Source organism: Saccopteryx bilineata, chromosome 1 (assembly GCF_036850765.1).
Source record: "Saccopteryx bilineata isolate mSacBil1 chromosome 1, mSacBil1_pri_phased_curated, whole genome shotgun sequence".
In the NCBI taxonomy this organism is placed as follows: Eukaryota; Metazoa; Chordata; class Mammalia; order Chiroptera; family Emballonuridae; genus Saccopteryx; species Saccopteryx bilineata.
The window spans coordinates 355,112,355-355,126,138 of record NC_089490.1 but is presented as its reverse complement, the minus strand read 5'-3'; the positions used below and the strand labels follow the sequence as shown (position 1 = coordinate 355,126,138).

Sequence of the window (13,784 nt, the reverse complement as noted above, 5' to 3'; positions counted from 1 at the left end):
ATCAGAACTAGAGCACATAGGGATGTGGGTTGACTTGGGAATAAGCAGGATCCCCACTACCAGAATTGAACCCCAAAGGGTGAGGCTGGAACAATTTAAGTAGTTGTTCCTTTAGGCCAGGGCTCAGCAAACTTTTTTGTTAAGGGGCTAGATAGTAAATATATTTGGCTTTGCGGGTCATCCAGGTGCTGTCACAACTCCTCAGCTCTGCCACTGCAACACAAAAATAACCATGACAATATGGAAATGGATAGGCGTGACTGTGTTCCAATAAAACTTTATTCACAAAAGACAGGCGAACTGTAGTTCTCTGACCCGTGTTAGGCCCTGCCTGGGGAAATTGGGTGGGATTTGAACCTGTGGGTGACATCAAGTAGGAATAACTGTAAGAGCCAAGCAAGGCCAAAAAATATGGCAGTGACTCGCAGGTAGGTGTAGTGTTAGGAGGAGGCACATGAAAGAGAGGCCAGGAGGAGCAGGAGGGAGTTAATTTTGGCTAGAATATAGAATTACTTGAAGTAGAGAAGTGAGAACTCTGGAAAAGAAATTTAGGGCCATTTGTGTTGGGTCTCAATCAACGTAAGTTATTCTATAGACAGTGGGGTTTGGGGGCAATGGAATATGATCAAATCTATATTTTAAAAAAGTCATTCTGCCTGAGAAGATTGGAGGAGACAAGACTGGATGCAGGAAGACCTGCCAGGAGGATACTGCAGTTTTCCAGGCCATTGGTTTCAGATTACTGGTCCTTGAACCAGAGCTGGTTTGGATACTTAAGAACTATTTGTTGCCCTGGCTGGTTGGCTTAGCGGTAGACCGTCAACCTGGCATGTGGAAGTCCCAGGTTCGATTTTCGGTAAGGGCACAAAGGAGAGGTGACCATCTGCTTCTCCCCCTTCTCTCTCTCTTCCTCTCCCGCAGCAATGGCTTGATTGATTTGAGCACAGACTGGGGTGGGGTGGGTAGAGTGGGTGGGGAGATCCCAGTCAGGGTACATATGGGAGTCTTTCTCTGTTTTTCCTCTACTCTCAGTTAAAATAAACAAACAAGTAAGTAAATAAGTAAACAAACAAATAAAAGAATTATTTGTGGAAGTTGGTAAAAATATAGATTCTTGGTCCCATACCCATACCTAAGAGACTTGGATTTGATCAACTTGGGATTTCTGAGAAACCCTCTGGATTTGTGAATCACTGATCCAGCAAGGCAGTAGGATGAGGCATGATCTTAAGAGGCTGTGAGGGCCAAAGAAAGTAGGCACAGGCAAGATGGGATTTGGCAACTGTCCTTTTTGTCCTCCTGTTATGTGCCGCTGTTCATGACAGCCCATTCATTTCACTCCTTCTTCTTCACACATTACCACTGACCCCAACATCCCATTTTGTTTATATTCTTTTGGTTCTCTTTGAATTGATTCTTCTGTCCCTTTCTTTCTATTTCTGCCCTTGTTCAGGATCCCATTGATGCTCAATGGCCCAAACCTCCTCTGTGATCGCCCTCCTGTCTCCAGTCCGTCAAAATAATCATAAAGCCAATCTCTGTCTCTCTCAGGTCCTTTCTGGGCTGCCTTTGCTTTTAGGACAAAGTCCAAACTCCTTAGCATTCAGGGTCCTTCCGGAGCTTACTCTCCTACCAGTTTCCAAGCTCATTCTGTGTCAGTCCCTCTCTGTGCTATTGAAATTTTCCTGTACTCTCCACTTTTGCAGTTACCTTGTACTTGTTCTGCCCCATTCTAATATCATTGCTCCAGCTCAATCCTGTTTTTCCTCCCTGCTCCTGCATGGCTGTATCTCCCTGGGGGGTGGAGTTAGATGCCAAGGGACACCTCCCAGGACCTTGGTGCATCATAAAATGTGTGTCTTCTCTATCTGAAGTCCTAATCCTCCACTTGTGACGGACAATTGGTCACTATGGCAACTGACTGTGACGTCACAGGATAAGGACTTCAGGTGAAGTGGCAGGAGCAGGTGAGTATGTAGTAGATTTTAATGTCTGTTGAAGCCCCCTGCCCCCTCCGTCAGTGCCGGGGGCTTGGAGGGATATCTTGGGCTACTACTGATTTTAAAAATGATGCAGTGAGAGTGTGTGCCTGGCATCTGCGTGCTGCAGCAGTGTGGGGCTGACAGAGTGTGTCAACTTGAGCTCTGGCTGTGCAGGCACCGCTGCTGCGTGAGCCTGTTATTCCATTCTGGATTGCTATTTTGATACCCAGATTGCATCATTCTTCCTACGTATAAACAGGGGGTCCCCAGGGCCCTGCAGCTACTCACTTCTCCACCGACACTGTTGTTGTGATGAGCTCTATTTAAATGAGCTGCCGGATCCAGGCAGGTTCCGGCCACACATGAGCACTGTCATTTTGGGGAACATGGAGGGCTGAAGGATTTTTGGATCGAGTCCTAAAAGGCTGAGAGTGATGGCCTCCTGAGCTGAGCAGAGAGCGACAAAGCTAGTTCCTGAAAGTTGAAAATCTTGTTTTCTTCCTTCTGAGCTTCTATTCCAAGGCACCCAGAGGATTAGGAAGGAGCTGCAGCTAGGAAGAGAGTCGCCTCTTTGAGGTCTCCCTCTTGCTGTTCTGTTTGGGAAAATTGCTGCAGAGCCTTCGAGATAAACAGGAACAGGAGGAGTCAACCAAGCCCTTTCTTGCAGCAGCATCTCAGGTGAGCTGGAGAAATGCAGCCCTGGCTGAGGCTGTATCAGAGAAAGGAGGAGAGGATCCAGGCTGCTCCCCCTACCCCACCCAGTGCCCAGCTCCCCGAGGCTTAGGCCCTGTGGACCAGTTGACTGCAGCATGCAGGGTGGGTGTTCCTGGGTGCTTGGTAAGCACCATCCTCTGGGACCTGTGGTGGGCTCACCTGTCGCTCTTCTGACTTCTCTCCCAGGTGTAGCTCTAATCACAGAGCAGCAAGAGCCACAGGTAAGCCTGTTGGCAGCCAGGGGCAGGAGCAGCAGCCACTTAGAATCAAAATCTGTCTTTCTGGCAGGGACTGGGCATCTGGGGAATGGGTACAATGTATTTCTCAAAGGTGGTGCTACTCTGCACTGTGGAGTAGAGGAACGCTTTAGGGGCTTCTGTGCTGGGGGTCTTAACTGATGCCCAGTACCCTAGAGCTGCCCTGGGGTGGGAGGACAGGAATGGTTAGTAAACATAACCAGCCCACCAGAGGGTAGGACCAGAGTGGGCTTTTTTTTCCCTTGTATAGTTTCTGACAGGCATAGAGAGGTAGAATGTCTTACTTGTGGCTACAGAGTTAATCAGGGACTGCTAAGTGGTTTAGATACCGCCTGTGTTTTACAAGGGCTCTGTGGTGTTTGGCTGAGTTCCTTCCTCTTTCTGGGATTCCATGTCACCATGTTTATGGTAAGGAAATTGGCTAGATGAGCAGTGAAACAAGCTCCATCTGTCCAGCTTTGGTTTTACAGGCAAAGGAACATTATTAGGCTGCTGCAGAGGATGCTCTCTGTTGGAGCCAGAGCTTGGGCCCCAGCTACAAAGTTTCATGGGGCTGTGGACAAGAGCTAGAATGAAGGGCTTCTTAACCTTCACAGGTTTGGTTGCTTAGCACTGAGCTCATGTTTATTATGCACCTGGGATGTATGTGTCCCTGCCTTTTGGGCTGAGCTGCTGACCCAGTGCTCACTTTCTGAGACCTCCTTGGGATTTTTCTCCACCCCAGCTCCTGCTGGTCAGGTTGTCTTGGCTCTGCTGTTCATGTCTGAAGGGTGGAGTACCCACCGTCTTGGCCCCCTTCCCTTGCTGCCTCATTAAGCCCTACGCTCAGCATACTCTAGGACCCTGTAGCAGACCTGTAGTGCCAAACCTCAGGCTGCACCCTAAGCCTGCTCATTGGTCCTTTAGTGAAGCTGGGACTTAGAGGAGGCAAAATGTCTGCCAACTGACCGCCAACCCCCAGGGTACCTAGGTGTCAGGATACCCTTTTGTATGTTGAGCATCTGGTGTTGGCTCTTCTCTGTCAGGGGGAAAATACATCACAGCTGCATTCAGAATCTAACTTTTCGGAGCCTCTTTAAAATCGGTGGGCCTACTGGATACAGGGGACAGAGCTATCAGGTACGGCCACAGGGGAAGGGGTGCTCTCTCTAAAGGCACTGGCCTCAAACTTGGTTGTACATTGCGTTCACCTGGGGCATTCTTAAAAATACTGATGCCTGGATCCCATTGCTTGAAATTGATTTACAATGATTGATATGGGATGTTTAAAAGTGCTTCATATGATTCAGCTATGTAACAGAGTTTGAGAACCACTGTTCTAGCCAGATTTATTTTCTCCAGGCAGAAAAACTGTTTCACTTTGTTTAAAAAAGGTCATATTTCTTAAAACTTTAAGCATAGCTGGGGCTGGCTTTCAGTTTCTTTTGGGTTCTGAGATCCAGAGCTGGTTCCATGTCATCAGTAGTGTCTGATCATTATTATGGAACATTTTACTTATATACTTACATTATTTTCTTTTTCTTTTTTGTATTTTTCTGAAGTTGGAAACGGGGAGGCAGTCAGACAGACTCCCGCATGTGCCCGACCAGGATCCACCTGGCATGCCCACCAGGGGGCAATGCTCTGCCCATCTAGGCATTGCTCTGTTGCAACCAGGGCCATTCTAGCGCCTGAGGCAGAGGCCATAGAGCCATCCTCAGCGCCTGGGCCAACTTTGCTCCAGTGGAGCCTTGGCTGCGGGAGGGGAAGAGAGAGACAGAGAGGAAGGAGAGGGGGAGGGGTGGAGAAGCAGATGGGCACTCTCCTGTGTGCCCTGGCCAGGAATCGAACCCGGGACTCCTGCACACCAGGCCGACGCTCTACCACTGAGCCAACTGGCCAGGGCTATACTTACATTATTTAGTTGATTAAAATAAAATTACCTTTTTTATTTACACTGGAATGAGAGAGGAGCATAGCGTTGTGAAAAGGGTTTCAACTGTAGTTCTGCCTTTGCTTTGTATGACCTTTGATAGGTGACAACTTCGTAGAGCCTCAGTCTCTCCAGCTATGAAATGGGACAATGCCTGCCTCTCGGAGGAGGTTGAATGATTAAATGAGATAACACATGTAAAGTGCCTGGTTCAGGGAGTGGCGTCCCACACATCCCAGGGAGCAGAAGTGTTCACTCTTGTAAGGGATTGACTGAACATCTTTGGATTTCAGAGCCACTCTCCCAGGCTGCTGGGACCCCCAGAGGATCTCTGGTGCCAGTGACTTCTTCATTCTGGGAGCAGAAGCCCCACCTTTGGGGATGGTTGTGTGGCCTTTGGACCATTTCTCAGAATTGATGTTCCTGTGTGCTAAATAGAAGCTTAAGGCTGTTGCTTGAATAATTCAAATGGGGGGGAAAAGCAATATATATCTAAATAGTATTTAAAACATGTATTAATAACTAAATTAACTTTGAATATTATAAGTAGATGTTGGATAATTTTAGATATATGACGTGTAAAAATTCATGTATGTAATTTCAGTTGTCTTAAAATTTCTTTGTTTTGGTATTCTCATTGAAAATGGGGAATTCTCTTAAAAATTTTTTTTAAAAGTTCAAGTTGGACACAGCTTGTGGGGTCAGGGACCTTCTGAGGGAAGATAAGAATTTCTGGACACAGAGAACACATGTCCCCTGCTGGCCCTGGGCCCCACAGTCTCCCTGGGGCCTGCTTGCAGGCCTGCCACAGTTCTCCATCTCTATTGTCTGCTGCGGCAGCCCCTCTTCAGGTGGGTGGGCCTTTCATTCCAGGCCTCCCTCAGGCACAAGCTTGGCTTCCGGCTTGCTGACCTAATAGCCAGGGGCTGTTTGGCTGGCTGTGCCTTCCCATCTTGCCTGGGGGAATGTTTCTGAAGCCTGGCTGCAGTAGACAGAGGAAGAGGGTTGGATATTCCACGCTTGCCTGATATTCCCATTTCCCTCATTTTAAGGATGGAAAAGGGGGATCGCTTACCTAAGGTTACACAGATAGTGCCTGCCCTGGGCCTGGAACCCGCATCTCCCAATTTACAGCCTTTCTCAAGCACCACACCTCTCCTCTGGATCAGACCTGATTCCTTTATCACCCTGGGCTGGCTTTTTCTCCATCACTCTGAAAACTTCCAGGTGCCTGAGTGCAAGGAATACTCAAACCCAAAAGAAACGTAAAATATGCAATATTTTTTAGTACCCATTGTGGATAATTTTTATATGCAGACACGAACAGATAGTTAGAATGCAATGTGATTTTTGTTATACTAGAGAGATGTTCAGGGTACTGTGGGGACCCGGAAGAGGGAACAATGAACTTATCCTGAGGGAAAGCAAACCCTGCTTCTCAAAGGTAGAACATTTGGAACAGGTTTGAAAGGATGAATAGGAATTTATATGAAAAGGAGGGGAGCAAGAAAAAGTATTTCGGAGAAAGGGAACAACACTTTCACGAACAGTCATGAAAAGGTTCAGTGTATTCAGGAGATAGCAGAGAGATAATGTGTGGCAAGGACAGGGTGTGTGGCAGATGAAGCTAGATGTGTGACTAGAGAGAGATAAGGCCAAGTTGGAAAGGGCCTGAGAACCAAGTAGAGGATTTGGGCCTTTAAGGCCAAGGCGGGCAGGGAATATATGATGAGGCCTTCTCTGATCTATTCAGTTATTTCTCTCTTCTCGTGATGCTAATGAGGCTGTGTTAGTATGACTTGTGCGGGCCTCTGGTACCAGGGAGTTGGAAGAAAGCCTTGTGGGGATTTTCAATGATTAGTGCAGCACTTCTGACCTAGGGGTAGGTGAGCAGGGTTTCCTTGGGGTGAGACAAGTGAAAGGGAGGAACAGTTACCTGATCCCCTGGATGAGGCCACCTGTGGAGAGCATCCTTCTCCACCTCTGGCCACTGTTCTTGACAGATAGAGACTGGGAGATTCTAGATCCAGTTCTGGCCATGGCTCTGTGAAGGCTGGGGGAGGTTTTTACATTGGGGGTAGGGGGGCAGAGAGTGAGAGGAGAAAGAGTATTAAATTATTATTTTTCATTATTTTGTGAATTTTGATTTTTCCAGGATATTATCAGTTAGTTTTGCTTCATAATAAGCCACTTCAAAACTTTGTGGTTAAAACAACAAGTAAACTTTAATTTTTGATTCCACAGGTTGGCATTTGGGCTAGGATTCTTGGCTGGGATGAGTTGGGCTTGGCTAATCTCAGCTGTGCTCACTCTCGTGTCTGTGTCAGGCTGATGGGTCAGTTGGAGCTAACTGGCTTATAAAGGCGTCAAGTAGGACACCTGAGACAACTGAGGCCTCTCTCAGCATGGCCTCTCATCTTCCAGAAATCTAATCTCAGGCTGTCCATGTGGCAGTCTTTGAGTTCCTGAAAACGAGTAGAACCTCACACAGCCACATGAGGTGTAGGCTGGGAACTTGTTCAGTGTCACTTTTGCTGCATTCTGTTGGCCGAAGCAGGTGATGCAGCCAGCCTAGCTCCAAAGGGTGGAGAGCAGATTCAACCTTTTAATGGTTAGGATTGCAAGGGCATGGACACACAAGGGGAAGAATTTGTGACCATTTTTTTCAATCTACCTCTTAGACGATTTGATTTTCATCATCTGGGAGAGTTGATGACCAAGGTCCTTACCATGAATGGCATATGAGAAATCTTTTGATTCATGGATGATCATGTGCTTTCTCAAGTATTTTCTAATTTAAACTCCTCAGCAACTCTTGTTTCCCTTTCCATTTTACATACAAAGAAACTGGGGCACAGAGGAGTTAAGTGAATTTAAGTGACTTGCCAACCAAGATCATTGGGTTTTAAACCTGGTGTGTGGACTTACATTTGTCTGACTGCAAGTCCAGAGCAGCTGCCGTTGTATTGCTTTGATGATATGAGGCAGAGAAGGCTGGTGGCGTGGCAGTATTCACTGCCACAGCAGCCCTTTTCCATGTCGTTCTCATCCTTGGGCACCGGCACCTCGTCCTGCTCAGGAGGCTCATTTCCTTGCACCTGGGTGAGCTGATTGCTCTGGGGTGGGCCTGAAGAGCACTATAGTCTCCAGGGGGGCAGCCTGCTGTTGCTTATGTAGTTCAGGGGCCCCCTCTACTGAGGAATGTGTTGGAGACAGTTGCATTTCTCTGGGAAGGGGGTTAGGACAAGATGTTCATATTCACATGTGAAACATACTTGTGATGCACCTGCCATAGACTAGCTGAAGAAGGCCCCAAAAGCTCTCAGCCCTAGGCACAGATCACTCGATCTTGGTTGTAACAAGAGAAATGTCTCCTAAATGAACAGACAGGAGGCTTTGCTTTTCTCTGGTTAGGGCCTTTTGGAAGCTCTAGCTTTGAGATCTGCAAAGTAATTCTGCTACCTGGTAACCTTAATGGCTGGACCTGTGCCCGAGGCTAAACTGGTTCTCTGGAGCTTCACCGTGAATGGGAACTGGGTTGTCAGGGCTGTGGAAAGAGGAGTAGCAGAAGGCACCCAATTATCAGAACCAGAGTAGGGTTTGGTCTTCAGTAGCATGGCTTGTGGGAGGGGGAAGGAAGGTAGGACCAGGTAAAGGTAAGGATGTAAGGAGGTATATGGGATGGTTATGCTCAGAGTACGTAGATGGAAAGTGCAGGCTATGGCATCAAACGTAGTTGATTTTGGCATAAGTGGTATTGGCACATACCTTGGTGTATGTATTAGAAGACCTCATGTCTAGGCCTTATGTATAATCTGCTGTGTTGCCCTGACTCTGCTGTCTTTTGTCCCCCTCCCAGAGCTCATCTCCTGTCCTGGGTATAAGCAAGTGTACCCTACCAGGGATGTAACTGAACATTTTTTTCTGCAGTGCTTTTCTGCTGAGCAGTTCAAGATGGCCAGGGTAAGTCAGGACATGCAAAGAAGCAGCTGAGCCTTTTCAGAGATCTGTGGGGCCTCTGTCTATAATTCTGTCTATTCATCATTCCATCAAACTTGTTACCCCACTATCAGTCAGCCTAATCATCCATCCATCCATCCGTCCATCCATCCATCCATCCATCCTTCCATCCTTCCATCCTTCCATCTATCCTTCTATGCATCTATCTAGAAAAGTATTAAAATGTTTGAGGTGGGAAAGCCAAACAGGAGTGTTTTCTTTTCTCTCTTACAGCTCTTAAAATATTAGTATTGAGCTTTTATTTCCTTTTTTCTCCCCAAGTCAAAACTCATGCCCAGCCTGGGTTAAATGGGTTCATCAGTGTGTCATGCGTGTATTTAACAATTAATACCCCTTCAACCTGTGTTTCTGAACTTTTCCATTACTTACTGACTGGTTCCCTTTCTATCCCTCACTCCACTAGGGTCTCCTTGACACATTTTATTCATTTGTCAATTTACTTACTTTCACCTGTATCTAGTTCTTATTACATTTCTTACATGTGGTAGGTGCTGTGCTGGGTGCTAGGCAGAGAGAGACCCATGTTCTCTACCCTCCAAGAATTCATAGTTTAATTAGTAAAACTTGTATTTCTCCTCTCTTTCCCCTCACTTTGGATTTTTCAGATGCCAGTGTGAGGGGAAGCTGTTAGACTCTGTATCAGTGTAGTGGCCCTCTGTTATTCAGGAACAGACAGGCTAATTTTTCCAAATCTCTTCTCTGTATGTTTTCCATCAGTTTCATAAGGTGTTTGCTGACCAAATGAATGAACACTTGGAGTAGGAGAGGACTGGGCACTCTTGGGCCCAGCAAGCCCCAGCTGTGGAAGCATCGCTCGAGAGTTGGTCTGTGCTTGGTCTCCCCTGGCTGCAGACGATCAGCTTTCTGTGTGCCCCACAGCAGTGGCTTCCTCCTCTCTGCAGGCACATTGAACTTTCTGCCTGTGCTCTCCCGTTTTCCTCCCTTGTCTTCCTGGTAAACTGCTGCTTGTCATTCCACAGTCAACTCAAATGTCATCTCATTATGGAACCTTTCCTGGCCTCTCCTGGCCTGAGCTCCTGGACTCCGCCCTTGCATCCTTTTGTCACAGTCTCGCTCACTGACTCTGCTACCCTGTCAAGGCTGTGGGTGCCCCGGTTATTTGGGTTTCCTTATCTGGAGCACAGTATTTGTGTGAATGGCCCCTGAGGCCATTATTCTTTTAGTTGCAAAGGTTGCTCTTCTTCACAATCCCCCACAAGTCACTCCCAGGCAGCTCTCCAGGACTGACGGCACTCCACAATAGTGGAGGAACAGCTGTGCAGGACCCCAGTCCCTAGAGCATCTGCCACTCATAGAAGCAGGCCCAAATAAGGATATTGTCAGTAACTCAGAACCGTCTGCTTCCAGAACTGCTCCGAGTGCAAGGAGAAGAGGGCAGCCCACATCCTCTGCACCTACTGCAACCGCTGGCTGTGCAGCTCCTGCACGGAGGAGCACCGGCATGGCCCTGCCCCTGGGGGGCCACTCTTCCCCCGGGCCCAGAAGGGATCTCCAGGTATCGCTTCTCATTCTCCCCATCCGCTCCCAAGCCCTTAAGCACTGCTGAACCCCAACATCCTGGGAGAATAGCTCTCTGACCTGTTTCCCTGCTGGGGGTGGGGGTAGGGATGGGCTCAGAGCCTTTCCCTAAGGAAAGATGTCTTCTCCAGAATCACAGTCACAGTGCAAGTCCCTCTGGCCCTCCTTGTTGGGGGTGGCCGCGGGTGAGTGTGGGTGAGATGGTGCAGGGAGGAATAGTTTTGAATTATCATGGAATCTAGTTGAGTTCCTTACGTTCACCTCTATTTATAACAATCATGCCTCACTTCTATTCAGTTACTTAATTAAACAGCCTGTATCAGGGCTTGTTCATATTTCTAATACCCTTTGTTTTAAATGACAATCTTCTTGAAAGTCATTTCCCAAGGCCCTTGCACCACGGGAGGGGTTTTACCTTTGTCATACCCACAGAAACCAGATTTAATGATCCACGAGACCCGGCCTGGAGCCTGGTGAGGCAGGTAGCTGGTTTAAGCCCCACCATACAGAATCCTGGTTAAAGAGGTTTAGGTTGAATTTAGAGGAGCCATTCATTATTCTGTAGCGGTCCATGAGCTGATGAAAACGGGAGTAACAAGCACCTACCTCAGCCTCTGGCGTGTGGTGGGATGCCTGGGGCTTGTTGGTGTGTTATTTTTGGCCAGCTGGGCAAATCAAGGGGCTAAGCCTCCATCCTCGTGCTGCTGGGACCTCAGGAGTCCAGAGAGAGACCTCTTCTATTTGCACTACCTATCCTTAAAGTTCTGTGTCTCCCCTGTGTCCATTGATGGCCGAGGGCTGCTTGGTGGAGCTTAGCAAGAGAAGCCCACTTTGTCCATCTTGTCTGGCAGGATTGAATGGTGGTTCTGGGGACTTCGCTTTGTACTGTCCTCTACACACGCAGGAAGTCCTCAAGCTTTTCTGCGAGACCTGTGATGTGCTCACGTGCCATAGCTGCCTCATGGTGGAACACAAAGAGCACAGGTGGGGCTGGCTGGCTGCTCAAAGGGGTGTTGGGAGGGCTTTGGACTCCCTATGTGTGAGAGTGTTGGGTTCCCCATGCATTAAAATTCTTTCCCTGCCTAAGCCAACCTTCAGTCCTTGGGCTGATGATTTCTCTGCTCCTGCTGTGATGCTTCTTTGCAGGTAGACTAAAGGGCCAAGAGTCTGCAGAATCTGACTTTTCTTGGATGTGACCTGCCTCCATTGGTCTGGCTGAGATGCACACTGTGGGGATGCTTGCCTGGCTGGCATGCCCAGAATGAATAAGACAGCTCCTCAGCTTTTCCTCTGCCTCCTCTTCCAGGTGCAGACACCTTGAAGAAGTTCTGCAGAATCAGAGGATGCTTCTTGAAAGTGTGACGACACAGGTGGCTCATAAGAAATCCAGTCTACAGACATCTGCAAAGCAAATTGAAGACAGGTAGCACAGGCTAGCCCCTTGCCCGCTTGGGAAGTTCTCTGTTCCCTCCCATCCTGGGCATGCCGTTAGGCAGATGTGAGTACATGTTCCAGAAGGCATATGTCCTGGCCTTAGAAATCTCGGGGCTCGAGAAAGGGCTTCGGGTCATCACTCAAATGGGACTAGATTCGGTCAGGATGATCAGAGTGAGTCTGGGCCAAAGTACACGTCTTCTGAAAGTGGCGGTGAAATAGCCAGAGGTGGGTGCTTGAGAACACGGCCCAGATTAGATAACTGGGGAAGAGAGTGCTGTTTATCAAGTGTACAACAAGTAAGTGGTAATCGGTATGTATCACCCCTTTCTTAATGTTTTCTGTAGAAATCTGCAGGTCATATGAAATCATTGGTGTTCTACAAAGGAAGAGGAATTGCTAGGTGCTGAGAGCTCATCATCTGGCAGACAGTGGGTTAGGCATCATACAGGCGTTATTTTGTTTAATTTTTATATTTTTTTGAATCAGGAGTTCAGAGAGGTGAGGCATTTTGTTTGAGTTCACACAGCTAGTTTGGAATCTAGGTCTGTGTGACTTCAAAGGCCATGTTCTTTTTTTTTTTTTAACAGCTTTACTGAGTTATAATTACATACTTTAAAGTGTACAATTCAGTGGTTTATAATATAGTCATAGAGTTAGGCAACTATTACTACTTTCTACATTGAGAATATTTCATCACCCTGAAAAGAAGCCGCAGCCAGGTTTGCAGTCAGTCCCCATTCCCTCAGCATCCCCAGTGCTTGGCAACCACCAGTCTACCTCCTGTTTCCGCCTGTGCTCTTTTTACTGCACGGCATTGCTTAGTGGAGCATTCTCCTTATTAAGACAACAGATTACAGGAAAGCATACCCATGTGTACTCACTCTGCCCTGCCTCTAGTGCTGTGTGAACTGATGAGGTGCTGGGTTGATCTGGGTGTGGACCTGAGGTTTACCTAGAGAAAACTAGGTTGAACTCTGGGCCATTGGCTCACTTAGATCAAGTGGGCTGGGTTGTACAAAGGGTGAGATGGTAGAGGAAGGTTCTTGTTTCTTTATATTTGGTGCCTGCTGGGCCCTGATCTTAATGAGCAGCCTCCAAGTTGTTGTTGGCTCTCACGTTTGCTGTCTCTAGACCTATGTCCCATCCTGTTTACAGGATTTTTGAGGTGAAGCATCAGCACAGGAAAGTGGAAAACCAGATCAAAATGGCCAAGATGGTTCTGATGAATGAGCTGAACAAACAGGCCAACGGGCTCATAGAAGAGTTGGAGGTACATGTGGACACATTGATCAGGTGGATGGGTTCCGTGCTCTCCCTAGGTCAGAAATCAGGCACCTGGCCCTGGCCGGTTGGCTCAGCGGTAGAGCGTCGGCCTAGCGTGCGGAGGACCCGAGTTCGATTCCCGGCCAGGGCACACAGGAGAGGCGCTCATTTGCTTCTCCACCCCTCTGCCGCACTTTCCTCTCTGTCTCTCTCTTCCCCTCCCGCAGCCAAGGCTCCATTGGAGCAAAGATGGCCCGGGCGCTGGGGATGGCTCTGTGGCCTCTGCCCCAGGCGCTAGAGTGGCTCTGGTCGCAACATGGCGACGCCCCGGAGGGGAGAGCATCGCCCCCTGGTGGGCAGAGCATCCCCCCTGGTGGGCGTGCCGGGTGGATCCCGGTCGGGCGCATGCGGGAGTCTGTCTGACTGTCTCTCCCTGTTTCCAGCTTCAGAAAAATGAAAAAAAAAAAAAAAAAAAAAAAAAAAAGAAATCAGGCACCTATCAAACTAGTTCCAGGGCGCAGAGCCACTTAGACTGGAATTAGATGTGCAGTTCCCATAGCTCTCTCTTGCTCCCTATATTTTAAAATGTGTACTCTTATTCTGAGAGGATGGCTCTTTAAGGGCAGGAAAATTAGTCCAAACACCCATCAGTGCTGTGGC

The 13,784-nt window shown here is 48.0% G+C and overlaps 1 protein-coding gene across 9 annotated transcripts in view; it reads left to right on the top strand.

Moving 5' to 3' along the window:
- Positions 1–13,784, top strand: part of TRIM66 (tripartite motif containing 66) — an 80,529-nt gene that overhangs the window by 35,118 nt on the left and 31,627 nt on the right. For 4 of the 9 annotated variants that reach the window (XM_066250893.1, XM_066250890.1, XM_066250891.1 and 1 more), the window contains 5 exons: positions 8,725–8,828; positions 10,254–10,401; positions 11,276–11,408; positions 11,731–11,847; positions 13,017–13,131. In XM_066250893.1, the coding sequence (XP_066106990.1) occupies positions 8,820–8,828; positions 10,254–10,401; positions 11,276–11,408; positions 11,731–11,847; positions 13,017–13,131 (522 nt within the window). In that variant the 5' untranslated portion in view covers positions 8,725–8,819. Of the gene's footprint in view, positions 1–1,939; positions 1,968–2,324; positions 2,661–2,779; positions 2,799–8,724; positions 8,829–10,253; positions 10,402–11,275; positions 11,409–11,730; positions 11,848–13,016; positions 13,132–13,784 lie in introns of those variants that run through there. The other 5 variants (XM_066250895.1, XM_066250894.1, XM_066250897.1 and 2 more) reach the window with 5 other exon arrangements.